Source organism: Ambystoma mexicanum, chromosome 12, assembly GCF_040938575.1.
Source record: "Ambystoma mexicanum isolate Mex_15411 chromosome 12, UKY_AmexF1_1, whole genome shotgun sequence".
Classification (NCBI taxonomy): Eukaryota; Metazoa; Chordata; class Amphibia; order Caudata; family Ambystomatidae; genus Ambystoma; species Ambystoma mexicanum.
This window is the reverse complement of record NC_090936.1, coordinates 775,230,216-775,251,696: the sequence shown is the minus strand read 5'-3', so window position 1 is coordinate 775,251,696 and position 21,481 is coordinate 775,230,216. Positions and strand designations below refer to the sequence as shown.

Here is a 21,481-nt window from a genome sequence, read left to right as displayed (position 1 = left end):
TCGGATTTTAAGTAAACTCAAAATGACAAGTGACAGCTATGCAGCTGCAGAATTGACAAGTGACAGTGGTGCAGCTTTACAAAATGACAAGTGACAACTTCTAGGAGGTAGTTCTGGTTAGATTAAAATAGTTTGGATTAGATTATTTTAACTAAGAGATTGGTTCTGCACAGTTCTGCTAGGTACTCACAATATATTTTTGAAATAGGCCTCGCCACGGATCTGGTCAGGTTTTGGACTGGACTCCGGTTCTGGTCTCGGCACTTCACAGCGATCTGGGTCAGCTCTCTGGTTCTGCTCACAGCGGTCTCGGTCAATCTGGATCTCTGGCCTCTGGTTCTGGATACTGCTCTGCTTTCTCGGGCTACAGCACTGCTTCTGGATCTTTCTGGCGCAGGGTTTCAGCCCAGAATCAACAGCTCAGCCAGGCTGTGAATAGTCTGCAAATGATTTTGGGCCTGCTGACAAATACTTTTGCTTGCAGTGGGCCTTCTTGGTTCAAAGTTCTGTATTCTCTGTTTAGCTTGGAAGTCTAAGTGTAGGATCTCTGGATGTGAAGTCGTCGGTCAGCATGCTCCGCAGCAAATAGAATTGAATGTCTCTACATGTCCCAGCAGTCTCTTTTTATGTGTTTTGAAAATGGGTGTGTGCCTGGGCCTAGCTAAGCCTGCCCCTCTCTACTTGTCATTGGCCCAATTCTCCCCTCTCCCATGATTGGGGAAGGAAATGTGAGTCAGAGTGATGCTGTAGGCTTTATGGGTCAGAGGATCCTCCCCTGGTCAGTTTGCCCACAAATCTATATTTGATTCAAATACATATTGCACAGATACACAGTTGTTTAAAATTACATGCACCCATCACATATCACATGAGGTATACTCTGTTCAAACTCTGCTCTTCCTGGGGGCTTGCATTCAGAAATTGCAACATTTTGCACTTTTTAACTGGTTTTGCAATATCGGACATTTACCCAAATTTACACACTGTGCGCAAGGAGTGTGGACATTAATTGATGAAGTGTCAGATTTTTAACATGCAGACATTTGGAGTGAAACCCTATTTTCCGCTAGAAACCCCCCAGATCATACCACCGGGTCCTAAAACCTCTTAAAATGTGGGCAGAAAAATCACAAGAATTATGGTATCATTTAGCTAATTTTGACAAGTCCGCAACATGAGTTATACATCTTTCTTAAAATCATATTCTGGCCAACAGGGGTGTGTCTTCCCAGGTCACATGGTGGAGAAACCAGTCTATCCACTTTCTTTAAGCTCAGCCTGTCATCAGAGGGGGCTGCCCCTCCCCGTTTCTGCCAAGAGGAAGCCACTTTTACGACGCCCACAATATAACTTCTGCCTGAGTCAAGGAAGAGCTTTGTTCAAAAGGAAGCCATTTACGATCCCCCCAATAAACCATCTGCCTGGGCCCAGGACAGGCCTTTGTTCAACTCCCTGTAGCTGCTCCACCCCTAATCTAATCATAGAGGTGACAACTCCTTTTGGCAAGGGGAAGAGTGGCTGAGCAGGTTTTAACTCCTGTAGGGGTAGATGTCAGGCAGAATTCAGGTTCATTAAACCAGGTTTCAGCTAAATGTCACTTTTTGTCCCACACTTTAAGTCTATTACGATTTTTACATACACATTAAATAATTACTTCCTCCAAGTCATTTCAGAGTATAGTTTTACATTGTATCCACCTCTTAGCAAGTCTTTCCTTGGTCTGGTTTTGTTTCATTTGTTCAGTTTTACACAAAAGTCTGGTGGTTTTAAAACGCCGGCTTTCTGATAGTGGTGAGTACTGGTAATGCAACCATTTTTGGGATTTAAGAAAATGAATTCCCCACAGTTCTAGGTTGCTTTTGGCAATCAGCATTGCCATTCCCAATGGTTTCAGGCAACTGTGTGGGTAGCCCAATGGTGGTTTTAGGCAGTGTCCTCCTGTGCTCACAACCTAGGCAAAAATGGGTGGCAGCCTATTCTTCATGCATTTCACTGTGCATTTCCTAGGAAGTTCTGGCCATCATGATGTTTTCCTATTCTGGCGTACATGTGGGCTTCTTGGCCATCTTGGATTTTCTAAGCCCACAGCACCAAATGTTGCAGCATGATAGCTCAAACGTGGGTCAGGACACCCAACAGGAAGCAATTCAATACCTTCCTCTTCGCTTCCGCTTTCTCTTTGCTTCCTTTCTGCCTCTCCCCTGCTGATGACCCATCTGTATCATACACTGGTCACCTGGTCACCTTCTGTACATGTGCCCAAGTCCCTGCATGTCCAGTTGAACCCTGAATTTCCTCTTGGCTCCTTCAGCACTTATGATCTCTATCTGTAACCCTACTCCCCTCTATCTGCACTTATGAGCCATCCATTGACTGCACTTTGATTACCTGCACTATCCACCTCCAGGCTGCACTTTTGATTACCTGCACTTCTCCATCCACCCTCCTTTTCGCACTTCTCCCCTTCCCCTTCCCTGCACTTGCATGATCTGAATGGCATAAGGCCCGGAAAGATCATTGTTTTGTCCTCCCTCTGTTTCGCCGTCCTTGTCTTGTCGGACCTAGAAAAACATGTGTACATGCAAGCTATAAATGTCATACTATATCATATTGTTCTGCAACCTGGAATGAAATGAACACATGGAAAATGAAACTCCAATTGGCAGAAGTAATTTCAAAGGCACATATTAAGGAACTGGTGGCTTGTCAAAATTGTTTTAAAAGAAACTGCGAGAATAAGGATGGAGAAACATGTATTTTGTATTCCAATACACTGTACAAAATTGAGACTCCTGACTACCCCCTCATTGTCAAACCAGGTTGGGCTGGTGATATGTAATGTCATCTATAATTAATACCTTCCCATTTGCTGAAACAATTGCACATGTCTAAACAACATTATTGTTTTGGAACTACCAAATTAATTGAACTACCACATGCTATTTATACAAAACAACCACGTCGCTTATACATACTTGAACACACACTAAAAATTGCTATTCATAAATGAGTCCATTATAAATGTATTGTTAAGACAAATTTAGAAATAATTATTAAAATCATAGAGAGCATACAAATGTAAATTACAATTCATCACTGCATGATCAACTTAATCATCTGTGCGGTGTGAATTAGATAAATCAACTGACTTCATTCACTTAAGCAATATAACGATACACGACTTCAATTTCTAAAGAGTCGGTTGTCAATTGTCGACATGTTTCGGCCCTTCTGGAGATTAAGGCACTATCTGTAGTGTCTCTACACCCAATGATTTCTCGGCCTTCTTCAGGACAGACAATTTCTTTTTGAGCAGGTATAAACCTCTTTCATATACCCCAACAGGTTAGCACAATATCCTGGATGGACATGAGCTTCACAACCGGCTAAGTCTTAGCCGTATCAAGTCTTTTTTTTCTTTATATTCTTATTTCTTTGTGCCAGGTATTCGCAGGTCACAGCACCCAGCCTATATTAGGGACTTGAGTCTGTATTGTTGGACTTGTTCTCCAAACGTTGCTAATTAGACACCCAGTGGTGTGTGCAGTTACACTTCGCCACACTTATCACGTCTCAGGGTAACTTCTAAACCAATCGCCTCATGTGTGCGAATTCATCAGCTCCAAACGTGCGGCGGCATTCAAACAGTCGTTTGTATTGCAAGACATTGGTGGCATGGAGCAGGAGATAGCTGCATATGTATGAGGTCAAATATTAAAGCAGGCCCCATGTCTAATGGAATTGCATTATCCAAAATTGCTAGTTTTCTGTGTATGAAGTGAAGCTGCGATTAGCCAAAATTCCTTCCCCTACACTTACCAAGCCCTGCCTGTTTCTTTTATTTGAAAATCTCTTTGAAGCTCACAGAGATAAGAAAGGGGTGGAGTTTGTGCAGGAGTAAGGTTTTATTAGGGTAAAACCTATGACCACTGTGCAAACAAAGACCCAGCTAGTAGTTGTGGACTTTAAATAATCTTCAAGAATTAAATTCAATTTGTGGTCCCTCGGTGGGCTGACTGGCAGATGACATCCTAAAGAAGACCATCACTTGAGTCAGAGGGGTGGTCTTCCTCTGTTCAGCAAGATAAGAATATACCTCCAGGTCTTTGACTCTGCAAGAATGTTACTGGATTTAAAACAGCCTGGGTCAGGAACAGATGGCTGAGGATGCATGTGAAGTTTCTTAAATAAAATAAATGTGAGGTTAATTGAAGTAGAAATCATGCATGTTATTAGAGATTGCATAGGTTTAGATGGAGGATATTTTGTCCATGTGCCCCAGAACCATAACTCTCACTGAAATGATATTAATATTAATGAACAGCTTAAGAACAGATCCATCTAATTAAACAACTCTCCTAATAATTCAACCTTGGAAAAAAAGTTACAAGCTAAAATCTGATGATAGCTTCCCAGAAAATGTCTCAATGTGAAGATTCAGGTAGATCGTAGCTTATTGAATTAGATACCTGTATATCAAATCTTGTGACACTGACCTTTGTCCTGATTGGGTAAAATACAAACATCTGCCATTCGCACATGCAAGATCATGTGTCATGATCTCTGCTTCCAAAAGATCAGGACTTGCCCGACTCCCTTGGAAGCAGACCCATAACCCCGGTTCCGAGTGCCAGCCAGTCCCAATTGGGACCTTTTGGACCCTGTCCTGGCGCCAGTGGCACCAGGCTCATAAAGATGCCCAGTCCCAGCGCTGGAATCGCCGGGCTCATGATGCTTGGGTGGACTTACCTGCAGCAGACCATGCTGCTTACTTACCTGCCAGTTGAACCCCTGATCCTCTTCTGTTTGGGACTACTTTTCCTGTTGGGTGGGGCAGGAGCCACTCCCTAGGTTCAGAACACTGGAACTCTTCTGGAAAGCAGGAACTCTTTTCTTACCTAGGCGTGGCTGTGGAAGGAGACACCTAAGCACTACAGGAGGCTATTTAAACCACACCCGATGGATGAATCTTGCTTTGTGTTATTCTGCATTCTCTGCAGCAGAACGCTCATCGTGTCTTCTGCTTCTGATCCTGGGCCTAAGGGAACAAAGGCTTACCATCCTGGAATCCAGTCTTCAGCAGCACCTGTAAAGACAAAGAAAGAACAGGTTAGCACTACGATCTTCAGTGGCAGCACATCTCTTACCTGGTCCATCGGCTGTCACCAACGCCTCGCGCTGCATTCCGGCATCTGAAAGACAAAGGCTTACCTACTCTTCGCATGCTCCGGAGGTCTTCGCACTGCATTCCGGCATCTGAAAGACAAAAGCTTACCAGCTCTTCGCACGCTCCGGAGGCCTTCGGCGCTGCATCCCGCATCTGAAAGACAAAAGAAGGTGCGTTTAAAGACATTGGGCAACTTTATTACTCACGTGCCATTACTCCTTCCCACGCCGAATCCAGTGGGTATTCCAGCACCCTTCAGCTTCTCTAAAGCTCCGAACTTGTACCTGCAAGATAAAAGGGACAGTTAGTGTGCATCGTGAAGCAGGCTACAAGCGCTTACTTACGTGCTTCCAGGCGCTTCTATTCCTCACGCGGGTTCGATCCTCAACTCTCATCAGCCCGCCATCCGCCATCGCCGGAACCCTGCAAAACAAGAGATATCATTACAAAAGACTTTTAAGACATTTGAAGTGCCCAGAACTTACCGTTCGTGCAGTTAACGACGGACAGCAGTCCTCTGAGGTCAAGAGGCCTGCACCCTTATCCAGTGAAGAAACTGGTTACGGCACCCTGCCCCGAGGCAGATGGAGAGCTCGGCGTTCACTTACCTAAGACATCTTACTCTTCGAGTCAGACATACAGTGCACAGAGGTCCAGCCCAAAGAGCCAACCGTGTGTTACACATCACCTTTGAAGATACGGCATTCACCCAGTCAAGACCGGCGCCTCTGCGGGAATCAGGTGAGCGTTACAGAACACAAAGCCTACCGCAAAACTCCCACCCAGGCGCTATGGAAACCTCGGATACCGACCAGCTAGCCCAGTTACTTGGGGAACTAAGAGCAGAAGTGCATGCAGCCCGTCAGGAAACGAATGCTCTAAGAAGGGAACTGATTATTTCCAAGGAGCGAACAGACGATCTCGCTAGACAATTGCTACAGTCACAAGCCGGACAAACTCCGTTACCCGCATCAGGGGCAAATCTTCCTTCAACATCCTCTACGAACCCAGTGCAGATCAACCTACCTGGGAATGTACCTCTGGCTCCGCCCGAATGATTTTCTGGTGACCCAAAGAGGTTTGCAGTATTTATTAATCAGTGCCGGTTGCACTTCTTATGCCGGCCAACAGCCTTTCCAACTGATCAAGCTAAGGTAGCTTTCGTGCTTTCGTACCTTAGTGGCAATGCGGCAGACTGGTCGATCCCTCTAGTTAATCAAGATGATCCGGTTCTCCATGATTTTCAAGCTTTTCAGCTCAGTATGGAAAAACTGTTTGCAAGACATTCACAGGGGCAGGCCTTGGACAATGAGCTCCTTTCATTGCGACAGGGTAATCAAGACCTTTTGGCTTATATTGCGTCTTTCAACAGACTGATAGTGGAAACTCGATGGCCTGAGGACAAAAGGATTACGCTGTTTTATAGAGGTCTACGTGGAGAGCTCAAAGATGTGTTAGCCCAAGTAGTGAATCCCCCGCAAGACTGTTCGGACTATATTGACTTAGTCGTTCAAATTGACCACAGACTGCAGAACAGGAAGGCCGATCGTTCCAAGTTTGATGCTCGAGTATTTTCCAAACCACCAACTCCTACCAAAGGAGTAGACTCCGGGGAACCCATGCAAATAGGGGGCCTGAAAGGACCACTAACACAAAAGGAGCGGGAAAGGAGAAAACAGCTGCAATTATGCCTCTATTGCGGAAACTCGGGGCACTTTCTTCGAGACTGTCCGGTGAAACCAGCCAAGAAGGCAGTAGGAGCTGCAGTTACCAGGGTCACAAACTCTGAACAGGGAAACGACCTCACCCGACAAGAATAGAGGTCCTCTTGCCGAGCGTTAAAACCAGTTCCGTGACCTCGCATTTCGTGATACCTATGGTCCTCATTAGCCCTGAACATCCGGATCGATTACATGCGATTGAAGCTTACGTCGACAGCGGTGCCATCGGCAATTATGTGGATCATGAAATGGTTTTGAGGATGAATCTGACTCTTTGTCCAAAGGCTGTAAAGGACGTCATTACTACGGTGGATGGTACGGAGATAGCCTCCGGACCAGTAATGCATACCACCCAAGAAGTGACGCTAGTAAGTCAAGATGGACACCATGAGAAGATCGTGTTCGATGTGATCAAGGCCCCTCAGTTTCAGATTATTCTAGGAATTCCTTGGTTAGAGAAGCACAATCCTCAGATCGATTGGCGAGCAAGAACGGTTCAGTTTCCAGAATGTGTCTCTACTTGTCACCCTCGACCTGGTGTTGCACTGGCAGCAATTTCCTCGGAGGCTCCCCAGTTACCTCCTGAATACCTAGAATTCCAAGATGTTTTCCGGAAGGATCAGGCTAACTCTCTACCTCCTCATAGGTCTTATGACTGCCAGATAGACCTGATACCTGGATCTACTCCTCCTTGTAGTAGAATTTATGCCCTCACCGAGCCTGAGAATCTTTACCTCCGACAATGCCTGGATCAATACCTAGCGAATGGGTTTATTCGTCCTTCCAAGTCCCCTGCTTCCTCAGCTTTGTTCTTCGTTCCAAAAAAAGAAGGGGACCTTAGAACTTGTATAGATTATCGCGCCCTGAACCAGATCACTGTTAAGAATAGATATCCGTGACCTTTGATCCCTGAACTCCTGGACCAAGTCAGAAAAGCATGCATATATACAAAGCTGGATCTTAGAGGAGCCTACCACTTGGTACGAGTAAAAGAGGGCGATGAATGGAAGACGGCCTTCCGCACCAAGTATGGGCTATTTGAATATCAGGTCATGCCCTTCGGACTTTGCAATGCCCCGGCCGCCTTTCAATATTTTATGAACGATGTCCTCAGAGAGCTCATAGATGTGTGTGTTGTTGTTTACATTGACGACATCCTCCTTTATTCTTCATCGGAAACTGAACATCGGAAACACGTGAAAATGGTCCTCGAGAGATTGCGTCAACACAAACTTTTCGCTAAGTTGGAAAAATGTGTTTTCAACGTGACTGAAGTTGAATTCTTGGGATTCATATTATCACCTGGCGGAGTGCGTATGGATTCAAAGAAGGTCGATGCAATTCTCAAATGGCCATCGCCATCCTCCGTTAAAGGTGTTCAAAGCATGTTAGGCTTCGCTAACTTTTACCGCAGGTTTATCCCCGAATTCTCTCGAATAGTCCAGCCCATCACCGCCTTGTTAAAGAAAAACAAACGTTTTGAACGGTCTACCGAGGCGGAACAAGCTTTCCAGAATTTGAAGACTAGATTTATCTCTGCACCGATCTTAAAACATCCTCGCCCAGAACTCCCCTACATCGTTGAAACCGATGCTTCGAGCCTTGCAATGGGGGCAGTTCTATCACAAAAGGACCCAGTAACCAATCAGTTGCATCCCGTGGCATTTTGGTCCCGCAAATTCTCGACTCCTGAAATCAATTACACTATTACTGATAAGGAACTTCTAGCTATCAAGTCCGCCTTTAAGGCTTGGCGGCATTATCTTCTGGGGGCCCGACACACCGTTACTGTGATTACAGATCACCGAAACCTGCAATATTTGAAAACCGCATAAGCTCAATCTTCTAGGCAACTCCGTTGGGCACTATTCTTTGCCGAGTTTGACTTCATAATTACCTATCGACCTGGTACAAAAAACGGTAAAGCTGATGCCCTTTCTCGGATGGGAGTGGAAGAACATTTGATCAATCCTAAACCTGTACCTATCATTCCCGAACAAAGAATTCTAGGTGTAATCGCCACACAATCCATAGAGGAAGTTAAGGATAAAGCCAGGCTACTGGTAACTCCAGCAGACATACAGAATTGGCATCTGCAGGGAAAGGACTTTACGGTGAAGGACAACCTATTATATTTCCAAGAACGGTTATACCTACCCAGCACAGATTTACAGAAAAAGGTAATCTTTTGTTATCACGATTCTTTAATGGAAGGACATCCCGGTATGACCAAGACCTCGGAAAAGATCAAGCGCTACTTCTGGTGGCCGTCTTGGAAAAAAGATATCAGAGACTTTATAATGTCCTGTGGAGTATGCGCCCAAAACAAGAGTCAAAAGGAAAAACCAGCCGGCCTCTCACGCCCTATTGACATCCCGCCTCGCCCTTGGCATACGCTTTCTATGGACTTCATCACCGATCTACCTCCATGCTCCGGATACAATACGATCCTAGTAATCGTGGACCTATTCTCCAAGATGGCGCATTTCATTCCACTAAAAGGCTTACCAACAGCAGCAACTCTGGCCCGAGAATTTCTCGAAAACATCGTCCGACTGCACGGTTTTCCTTCAGTTCTAATTTCGGATCGAGGTAGTCAATTTATTTCTCATTTTTGGCGAAGTTGCTGTCGGTCGGCTCAAATTGATGTGAGACTTTCGACCAGCCACCACCCTCAAACCGACGGACAAACCGAGAGGACCAATCAAACTCTGGAACAGTATTTGCGCTGCATGCTACAACAAACTGAAAAAACTTGGAAAGATATCCTTTGGATAGCCGAATATGCCTACAATAACTCTGTCCACTCAGGAACTGGGAAGACCCCGTTTTTTCTTTTATACGGTAGTCACCCTCGAACCTCGGAGTTGGATCCACTCCAAGATCTTGGAACACCAGCAGTAGACCACCTGCATTCTACAATCACCCAAGCCTTTAAGGAAGCCGTTTCTCACCTTCAAAGGGCTAAAGAACAATACAAGAAAGGAGCAGACGAACATCGGAAGGAAGCCCCCCAATATCAAGTAGGAGATCAAGTCTGGTTATCCACCAAATATCTACCTCTAAAAGGACCACGCACATTCAACCCAAGATACCTTGGTCCCTATTCCATCACTACCATAGTAAATCCAGTAGCGGTCAAGTTGGACTTGCCCCCTCACATGAAGATACATCCGGTCTTCCACGTCTCTCTATTAAAACCTGTGCAACCTCAAACCCGACTAACTACATCTCCAAAACCTATTCTAGTTGATGGAGAACTCGAGTTTGAAGTCAAAAGCATCCTGGATTCCAAGATCTCCAAATCTAAACTATTTTACCTGATTGACTGGAAAGGCTACGGTCCCCAAGAAAGATCCTGGGAACCTGCAGAATATGTCCACGCGCCTCGTCTAATCAAAAGATTTCATCGAACATTTCCTAACAAGCCCAAACCCCCGGAGAAGCCCGGTTTGGGAGGGGCCTTGAGGGGGGGTGCTGTCATGATCTCTGCTTCCAAAAGATCAGGACTTGCCCGACTCCCTTGGAAGCAGACCCATAACCCCGGTTCTGAGTGCCAGCCAGTCCCAATTGGGACCTTTTGGACCCTGTCCTGGCGCCAGTGGCACCAGGCTCATAAAGATGCCCAGTCCCAGCGCTGGAAGCGCCGGGCTCATAATGCTTGGGTGGACTTACCTGCAGCAGACCATGCTGCTTACTTACCTGCCAGTTGAACCCCTGATCCTCTTCTGTTTGGGACTACTTTTCCTTTTGGGTGGGGCAGGAGCCACTCCCTAGGTTCAGAACACTGGAACTCTTCTGGAAAGCAAGAACTCTTTTCTTACCTAGGCGTGGCTGTGGAAGGAGACACCTAAGCACTACAGGAGGCTATTTAAACCACACCCGATGGATGAATCTTGCTTTGTGTTACTCTGCATTCTCTGCAGCAGAACGCTCATCGTGTCTTCTGCTTCTGATCCTGGGCCTAAGGGAACAAAGGCTTACCATCCTGGAATCCAGTCTTCAGCAGCACCTGTAAAGACAAAGAAAGAACAGGTTAGCACTACGGTCTTCAGTGGCAGCGCATCTCTTACCTGGTCCATCGGCTGTCACCAACGCCTCGCGCTGCATTCCGGCATCTGAAAGACAAAGGCTTACCTACTCTTCGCATGCTCCGGAGGTCTTCGCACTGCATTCCGGCATCTGAAAGACAAAAGCTTACCAGCTCTTCGCACGCTCCGGAGGCCTTCGGCGCTGCATCCCGCATCTGAAAGACAAAAGAAGGTGCGTTTAAAGACATTGGGCAACTTTATTTATCACGTGCCATTACTCCTTCCCACGCCGAATCCAGTGGGTATTCCAGCACCCTTCAGCTTCTCTAAAGCTCCGAACTTGTACCTGCAAGATAAAAGGGACAGTTAGTGCGCATCGTGAAGCAGGCTACAAGCGCTTACTTACGTGCTTCCAGGCGCTTCTATTCCTCACGCGGGTTCGATCCTCAACTCTCATCAGCCCGCCATCCGCCATCGCCGGAACCCTGCAAAACAAGAGATATCATTACAAAAGACTTTTAAGACATTTGAAGTGCCCAGAACTTACCGTTCGTGCAGTTAACGACGGACAGCAGTCCTCTGAGGTCAAGAGGCCTGCACCCTTATCCAGTGAAGAAACTGGTTACGGCACCCTGCCCCGAGGCAGATGGAGAGCTCGGCGTTCACTTACCTAAGACATCTTACTCTTCGAGTCAGACATACAGTGCACAGAGGTCCAGCCCAAAGAGCCAACCGTGTGTTACACATCACCTTTGAAGATACGGCATTCACCCAGTCAAGACCGGCGCCTCTGCGGGAATCAGGTGAGCGTTACATCATGCCAAAGCCAGGCACATGTCATTAAATCTGGCATGATCAGACCCATTCATATATTTGGTGATGCTTATTTGTAATTTAAAAAGAAAATGGCATGTTGGAGTTTTAAGTTATAACTGAAGCGGGGCAAAATGCAATTTCAGGGGGGTGAAGTTATAACTCCCAGAGATTGATGCCTATTAACTAAAGGAACCAATCATTGTAATGGGGATGGAACATAGTGGTCCAATTCAAATCAAAAGCTAATAGACTGGTACTAAATCATTTAGACATTGTGGGTGCAGTTTAAATTTTAAAAGGGGATGCACAATGGGAAAAAAAGGGAGAGCTGAGAAATGACATTACCTGTGAGGTGGAGGAAACCATGGAAAGAGTCAGAGGCTAGGATCCATACATGGAGAGACAAATAGAGGGATGCTGGAGGCTATCCATGACTGATGTTGGAGTCTCACCAGGTCTCTGCCCTTTACCGTGAGATGACTGATGAGGTGATGTCCTTTCCTGAGCACAAAACCCAAAGATGTTCATTGTAAGGAAACTTGTCCAACATGACCAAGTATTTGGGCAATCTATTTGAGTTAATACATTTCCCCTATATAGCGAGTGAGGTATGAAAGTATGTCCCTAGCATTTTCTTATCAAGTAATCATTTTATGAATTCTCCTGCAGCCAAATGACACAGGGTGATTTTGTTGAAGCTCAAAATCAAAAACATTGCTTCCAGTGTGGATACACGTATAGCCTGTTAATGTAATTGTGTACTCCTATTTTCTTTTTACCAACCCCAAAATTCCCAAATGTGGAGGGGTGGATAAAAAATGAAATTCCCTACTCTTCTCCATTCCCCTGACCCTGCTTTAAAGCAGAGGTCTTTCCATAGAAAAAGAAATATCTGGGTTTGTGCTGTGCCAGAAACGTGTCTTGCCAAATGAAATAGCGTGAAGTCACAAATTTAAAAACATACCCTCTACAGACAGTGGGAAGGTTACTCCTGGTAGAAGGGAGATTCTTCATTGCATAGTGGTGAAGGAAAAAGGGTTCCTTCTATATAAAAAGGGTTTTGTTATTAAACAACGGTTGTGCTAGAACACGGTTAGTAGGGCAAAGTGCACAGGGAGATACAAATAAAGAGCACTGAATGTGTGAAATTTGCATGACCAATAGAAAAGTGCTGCATGTTATTTAAATCAATCAAACTTCATGTAAAGTATATTGCCAAGCATATGATCTGGTTATGTTTCAAGGTGCTGCATGATTCTTTTCACGTTAAGGGAATTTTGTGAGTGACCAAAAGAAGTTGAAGTGTTTCATTGTCCTGAAATGAAAACTCAATGGGCCTGATTCATGGAAGTGTTTTATAATGGCACAATCCCATAGGAAAATGTTCCATGAATCAGGCAATTGTGATTGTGCTATAGGTCTTTGATTTTTAGTTAACCCACAAAAGTGAATTATTTTCTACTTATTTATATGGAAGCTTTGTTTTGTGCCACCGAGCAAGCTGGCATGTTGTGTGATTTTGTGCAAATATATATTTTACTATTTCGTAATAACTATACATTCTTTCTACACATCAGCCTGATTCTCGGCTTATCTATTGCTAAAGGGTGAGGGACAGTAGTGGTGTTATATGGTTCACAGCTGGATTGAATTATATCCACAGGTATATGGGTGTGGTGCTTCGATTGGGAGGGGGCAAACTCTCTGCAATTAATTGTTGCCATACAAATATACCCCGCATGCCTTATATTTCTAATTATAATTTGTTGGATCTAGTTACAATCAGTAGATTTAATTTGAAGATGGAGAGAATGTCGTTCTTTGGTTAGAGGACCATATAGAAAATCAGTACGATGCATCTCCTCTGACGACTGATCTATTCATGTAGCAACAATCAGTGGGGAACAAATTCATTAGCCAAGACATTGCCATACTATATCACCAATGGATGATCATGTCTTGCTGGCTACATTCTCATGCATCTTACCTGGGCTTTCCCATATTCATTCCACAGATCATAGGTAAGCAGGTCTTAAAAGCAGCACCCACAAATTACACAGCATATTTAGATAATCCTGATCAACTCTCGCACTGTTTATTTTGAATTTTATGAACCAAAAGTTAAACGTGTGTTCATTGCTTAGTAGAGTATCTCTATATTGCACAGACGTCTAAATGAACAAAGCAGCGATAGATCATTATGCAGCCATATAGACTGACAGAGCATGCCATACTGTGCATTTACTGGCCTAGAGTCCAACAGAGATATGCTGTGCCTTTAGTGGGCTCTTACAGAACGCCTCATTGTGCCTTATCACAATTAGCAAGTCAGGATTTAGATATATTTAATTTTTTTGCCGACGTGCCTGTATAATTGGTCAAATTAGCTCACATTAGCCCACGAAAAAAAGGCCATGTTGGTCCAAAAAAACAGCCCAAACTGGCTTGTTGGTCAGCCTTCAGGCATTTCCCAATAAGCCAGTCAAAGCCTTAGCAAAGTGAATAGATCAAGACAACAACATCCACTGTGATTTAAATGCAGCATCAGTGGCCATCAAGCAAACATATTCAACACAGAACACGTTTTCCTTTCAGAAACCTCATATTCATTTTACATTTTTTATTTAATTTATTTTATGTTTTAGTTAAAATCGGAACTTGTCATGAATTAACATATATTAGCAACCACAACAATAAGTAAAGCACAGACCATAATATGACAGATAATCTATTACCATTGTGGGCCATTTGGGGTGCCAGATGGGGAACTGCTGAAGACAGGTACTGTCGCATATGTTTGTGTCCCACTAGCGTGGATACTGCAAGTCATGTTTTCACCTGTTGTCCCCAATTGGGCCCCCTCTAAATGACTTCTCTTGGAAACCTAGTCCATGATTATGATAGCATAAAAATTAAGGACTTTTGGAATTATTGTTTAAACACAGATTCTGCATCCACACATCTGGTATTTTATCAGGTATGGACGAAAATGGAAGACTTGTTTGGGAATTTTATGGATTTTACGACCACATAAGTAAAACAGTGTTTTTAATTAAATGGTGTATGTATTGTGTGAGTGACCGTAATTAGTTGCAATATTGTCTTTCTGTAAACGAAGTCTGTTGAGCGTAATCATTTGCTGCTATTACTTTACATATATGATTATTTGGCAAAGCAGACAAAGGTGGCATACAGAATGTAATTGTATATAGAACATACTATTTTGATTAACAGTGGCATGACATATGCAAAAAAGTGTGTTTACATTCAAGTTGTTATTGGTCTATGTTCCCTTACACCAGGGGCGCACAACTGATTTTGACAGAGGGCCGAACGTACCTTACATGAGGGCTATAGTGGGCGGAAAAGTAAAAGTGGGCGGGGTGGTAGGCGGGACATGTCAGGAGGCTTTTTCAACCCCCAATTTGTATTAAACACATGGAAAAAGAATATGCTTTTGAGGGGCAACGATTTGTATTGCATTTCAAACTTACATTTGTACTACACATCTTCCATTGTTATCATTTATTTCGATTTAGTTATTGTATATCGGATGTTTAATTAAATTATATATATTTTATTGACCCTTGATTGGACATTCCGTTATTTTGGACTGCTATAGTTTGCTGTTTGGGTTGCCCAAGAGGAGTATGGCCTTCGTTGAGTCAGGTTTCCTCAAAAAAGCAAAGGATGTACATCTCCTAACTGTGCCTGTTTTAGCTTTATTATTGAGTTCACTCTTGGAGTGCAACACTATGCCCCATGGCCCCCTCACCCACAACCAAACACTATGCCCCATGGCCCCCTCACCCCAACCAAACACTGTACCCCATGGCCCCCTCACCCCCAACCAAACACTATGCCCCATGTCCCTCACCCCCCAAGCAAACACTATGCCCCCTGTCCCTCACCCCCAACCAAACACTATGCCCCATGGCTCCCACCCCCAACCAAACACTATGCCCCCTGTCCCTCACCCCCAACCAAACACTATGCCCCATGGCTCCCACCCCAAACCAAACACTATGCCCCTGTCCCTCACCCCCAAGCAAACACTATGCCCCCACCCCTCACCCCCAACCAAACACTATGCCCCCTGTCCCTCACCCCCAACCAAACACTATGCCCCATGGCCCCTTCACCCCCAACCAAACACTATGCCCCATGGCTCCCACCCCCAAACAAACACTATGCCCCCTGTCCCTCACACCCCAAGCAAACACTGTGCCCCCGTCCCTCACCCCCAACCAAACACTATGCCCCATGGCTCCCACCCCCAACCAAACACTATGCCCCCTGTCCGTCACCCCCAACCAAACACTATGCCCCATGGCCCCCTCACCCCCAACCAAACACTATGCCCCATGGCCCCTTCATCCCCAACCAAACACTATGCCCCATGGCTCCCACCCCAACCAAACACTATGCCCCGTCCCTCACCCCCCAAGCAAACACTATGCCCCCTGTCCCTCACCCCCAACCAAACACTATGCCCCATGGCCCCTTCACCCCCAACCAAACACTATGCCCCATGGCTCCCACCCTCAACCAAACACTATGCCCCATGGCTCCCACCCCCAACCAAACACTATGCCCCCTGTCCCTCACCCCCAAGCAAACACTATGCCCCATGGCCCCCTCACCCCCAACCAAACACTATGCCCCATGGCCCCCTCACCCCCAACCAAACACTATGTCCCAAACACACTCAAGCATGCACCCATACAGACCCAAACCCCCCACCCCCCAACTCAGCACACACACCATCAAACATGCACCCATACAGACCCAAACCCCCCAACTCAGCACACAAACTCTGAAGCATGCACCCATACATACATCTCAACATGCACAACACAAACATACTAAAATAAACATTCATGCACACCCGAAACCCCCACACCCCCAACTCAGCAAACACACTCTCAAGCATACACCATGCACCAATACAGACCCGAACCCCCAACTCAGCACACACACACTCAAACATGCACCCATACAGACACAAACCCCCCACCCCCCAAATCAGCACACTCTCAAACATGCACCCATACAGACCTGAACCCCCACCCCCCAACTCAGCACACACTCTCAAACATGCACCCATACAGAAATGAACCCCCCACCCCCCAAATCAGCACACACTCTCAAGCATACACCATGCACCCATAAAGACACTTACCCCCCACCCCCCAACTCAGCACACACACTCTCAAACATGCACCCATACAGACCCGAAACCACACCCCCAAATCAGCACACACTCTCAAGCATACACCATGCACCCATACAGACCCGAACCCCCCATCCCCCAACTCAGCACACACACTCTCAAACATGCACCCATACAGACCCGAACCCCCCACCCCCCCAATTCAGCACACACTCTCAAGCATACACCATGAACCCATACAGACCCGAATCCCCCACCCCCCAGCTCAGCACACACGCTCTCAAGCATGCACCCATACAGACCCAAACCCCCCAACTCAGCACACAAACTCTGAAGCATGCGCCCATACATGCATCTCAACATACACAACACGAACATTCAAAAACAAACATTCATGCACATCCGACACCCCCCACCTCCCCATCTCAACATACACAACACAAACACTCAAAAACAAACATTCATACACATCCGAAACGCCGCCCCACCCCATCTCAATATACACAACACAAACACTCAAAAACAAACATTCATACACATCTGACATGCCCCCACCCCCATCTCAACATACACAACACAAACACTCAAAAACAAACATTCATACACATCCGACACACCCCCCACTCCCCATCTCAACATACACAACACAAACACTCAAAAACAAACATTCATACACATCCGACACACTCCCCCACCCCCCCATCTCAACATACACAACACAAACATACAGCAGAACAGACCCGACACACAAACACAAACACACAGACCACTTACCGGAGACGTGCTGGAAGGCAGGTAAGCTGGAACGCTGGCGAGGTAAGTGGAATCGTACTACGGCTGGCGTGGCAAGCAAGGCTGAAATGCCTTCTGGCATCAAGCCTTACTGGCCACGCCAGCCGTAGTGCTGGCCCTCCATTGGTGCAGCACACACGCACTACGTGGCTCGTAGGAGCGACGTGGTGCGTGTGTGCTGAGCCAATGACGGCCAGTGTTTTGTCCGGCCTGGAAGACAACAAAAAAGACTTTCCTAATGGAGGGCGGCCGATGCTGCTTGCGGGCCGCCCTCCATTAGGAAAGTTTTTGTGCCTCGCTGGCCGGACAAAACAGCATGACGGGCCGCAACTGGCCCGCGGGACGTATGTTGTGCACCCATGCCTTACAGATATGAATAACAGTGTGCCGGAAACAATCATATCCAGGGAGTGTGATATACATTTGAACATAGATCGCAGGCAGCTCATTTCACCTCACTCGCAGGAACGTTTGAACGAGTGGATAGGTCTTGTCACATGGAAGACTCGTGTATTACACCCCTACTTAAGGAGCCCTTCAGCCTCTTTTCCTTTGCAGATGAGGAGCAGGTGCAAGTGGGTCTAGGTCAACTGGCCTAAGCCCCGCCCACCTGGTGCTTTCCTGGTTGCTGCTCTTTTTCCCCACTTAGCAAGCCCCGCCCACCTGGTGCCTTTTTGCTTGCCGCTCTTTTTGCCCACATAGCAAGCCCCCTCTCCTCCACACCCTTTCTCCCTTTTCCTATCTCCTCCCCTCTTAGCCTTACTTTCTTCAATGAACTTACTCTATCAGAATTGTCCCTGGACCTAGTATGATAGCAACCTCATCTGTCTCCTCCACCATCCCCTTACTTGTCCCCCCCTCCAGCACTATCTGAAATGTCATCAGGCCTAGTACGATAGTCGCTTGTTTTGTTTTTCCCCTCCCTTTCTGCACCCCTCTCCCTCACCTCTGTTTTTCACCGGCTCTACCACAAATGTTGTCAGGCCTAGTACGGTAGTTGCCGCTCTGTGTCCATTTCCTTCCCACTCTCCCCCTTCCTTCCTTATCTATGTCTTAGCTCTTGCACTATCTGATATGTCGTCAGACCAGTACAATAGTTAATTTCACATCCTTACCCTTCATGGCCTGTAAGAATGCCATTGAATTTTCCCTTGTTCCCTCCCTTGGCTTGAAACACTTTGAAACACATTGGGCCTCATTCCGAGTATGGAGGTAATCATGGCGCTATTTGTGCCATGACTACCTCCCATACCGGTACTGAGTCCGACCTGGTTCAATAGGGACTTACCAGTCCATTCCAACCTTGGAGGGACCGGTAATTCCCCATTGAAAAAACCATTCCCCATTCCTATTTCAGCCCCCATAGGGCTCAATGGGAATGGGGAAGTAGCTAATAACGGTAACGCAATTTGCGGTACCGTTATTAGCTCTCAAGTCCCTTAACGGGTCCCGTCCTTAACACCTGGTCAGACCAGGTGTTAAGGGAAGGGACCCGCTAAGGGAACTCGGAATAGGGAGCAAAGGGATTACCGGCACCGGTGTCCTTACCGGTGCCGGAAATCCCTTTACGCCCAACTCGTAATGAGGTCCATTGTGTATAGGCACTATATAAATAAACTATCATATATCATATTCAAGGCAATTGGGAAAGTATATGTTGTTGGTGAGCAGCACAGATTCTGTATTGGAAACATCTGATCCTAACCAATTCTACTAGCATGGAATGAGGCAGGGGGGAGTGGGAAAAGAGAAGAAGAGGCGAGAGAGACAGAGAAAAAGAGAGTGGAGAGAGGAGACAGATGTGACAGAGAAGAAGAGAGAGAGAGAGAATAGCCGCCTCTGCCCAAAGACTCTCAATCAGGAAAAGAAAGAGAATAGGATCCAGTATCATTGGCTATGAGGTGGTGTTACTACTGGAACCATTTTCCGCCCTTCATTTGAGAGCAGGAAAACCATTGGAATGCCAACTTTCCACCCGAAATGCCTCAGCAGCTGACAAACCCTTGCTGAACACAGCCGTCTTCCTGGGTACAGAACAGTTAAGAGCATTTGTTTCCTCCAAGCACCTCTCCTTGGCTCTTCCATTAGACGCCAGGACCCCGCCCGGGTTATGAACATAGTGGAATTAGGGTTTCCACCAAGAACGCCATGCCAGGGATCTAACTAGCTTCAGGATAGGATACCCTCATCTCCTCCCAGATCAGGGTATCTAAGGAAGCTTCCCCCAAACCCCCAAAACCCAACACACTTCAGATTCGCTGTAACTCCTTCCATTGTCTGTGTCTCTCCACACGACCCCTCCCTGGTGCTTCCACATTGCGGTAGGCTCCATACAAATCAAACATATATGAATAGGATCGAGCTAATTTTAGCTTTACAAAAGTCGAAATCCAAGAACCTGAAGGTGACGATAATGTGATGTGATTAGCAGAATAATTACCATGCAACCGAAAAATTGGGAAAGGCGATGTATTGGCAAAGAGAGGGACGTGCATTTTCCTACCTTCAGCGGACAGGCCTTGGACATTCACTCCTCGTGCCGACAGGAAGCTGAGACAGACATCCACATTCTCAATCTGTGATAGGAGCAGAAAGAACACCTATTTTAGAGCAGTTTAATGGAGAAAAAAAGCTGGTTCGAGAATGCAGCTAAATACTAATGAATGCATCGCATTCATCGCATCCGAGGGACCTCACTGCAAGTTTAACAAGCGCCATTATTGCTAATTAGGGGGTTGCTATAAAGCGTCCAATGTCCCCAATATGCTTGCAAAATGAACCATAAAGGCTTAGTCTTGTATGGCGTGAAAGCAGATCAGCGGCGAGCCGCCGCCTATTTAACAGAAAGCCGACATGTTTAGGCTGCAGATAAGCCATGTCGCTGATGGCAGTAGGCATAACACCCAAACAAAGCACGCAACACATACACAGCCCCAGGTTGCTTTCGCACAGGGAGTTAGTCAGCCTGTGAACATTTCAGTTTCAACATGGCAATACTCTAACATTGTGTGTGCGTTCATGCTTTGACCAGATTTAAAGATCCAAAATCCCTTGCAAGAATACAGCAGCTAATCAGAGGCTGGAGAAGCAGTTCCTGTTATCGGAGCAGAAGGCATTGGCCATTAGAAGCTAGCCCTGCAGTCATGTTTGTATGGTTCATGTGTGCTCGAAATAAATTCATAGAAACCTGGAAAAAAGATGACTGCACTAAACTGCATAACTGTGTCAAAGAGACTTAAAAAAAAAAATCATCGAACCTGTGTTACCACATCAAACTAGACTGAATTAGGTCACATTGCTCCCTGCCTGCGCGACTGTCCACGTGCTTACATTTAATTAAACGGAGGGTGCAATTCAAATCTGGCAGAGAGGAGCTTTTGACTGCCTCACCAATCTACTCTGTACCTTGTCTCCAAACTTTTATAGCCTGTCCGTTCAAATCTAAGCACTCCTTGGCGGGGTGGGCTGGGACCTTTCAGGTCTCAAGCCTACCAAAACTACACAGAGCCCTCAAAGTGCCCACCAGCCGGATCCCCTTTTCCATGCATGATCAGGAATGCAATAGTAGCTGCATTTCTCTGTGGGGCTCTTGTTGCTAGTGATCTGGATACTGCCCCTAGGCTGCAGATAAGCAGTCACCCTAACAGTGAGGACTCCAGGCAGCATGCCTAAAACAAATGTAAATAACATTGTTGCGCCTATTTGGGTGTATTAATGCTAACATTCAATTGAAAACCATTTGCATAAAAAAAAATATGAGAGCCCTATGCAATTGCTCATT

At 46.0% G+C, this 21,481-nt stretch overlaps 1 protein-coding gene across 5 annotated transcripts in view; it reads right to left on the bottom strand.

Annotated features, from left to right (window-relative positions):
• Positions 1-21,481, bottom strand: part of NAV3 (neuron navigator 3) — a 1,326,128-nt gene that overhangs the window by 857,994 nt on the left and 446,653 nt on the right. For all 5 annotated transcript variants that reach the window (XM_069629276.1, XM_069629277.1, XM_069629279.1 and 2 more), the window contains exon 4: positions 20,204-20,276. In XM_069629276.1, the coding sequence (XP_069485377.1) occupies positions 20,204-20,276 (73 nt within the window). The remainder of the gene's footprint in view (positions 1-20,203; positions 20,277-21,481) is intronic.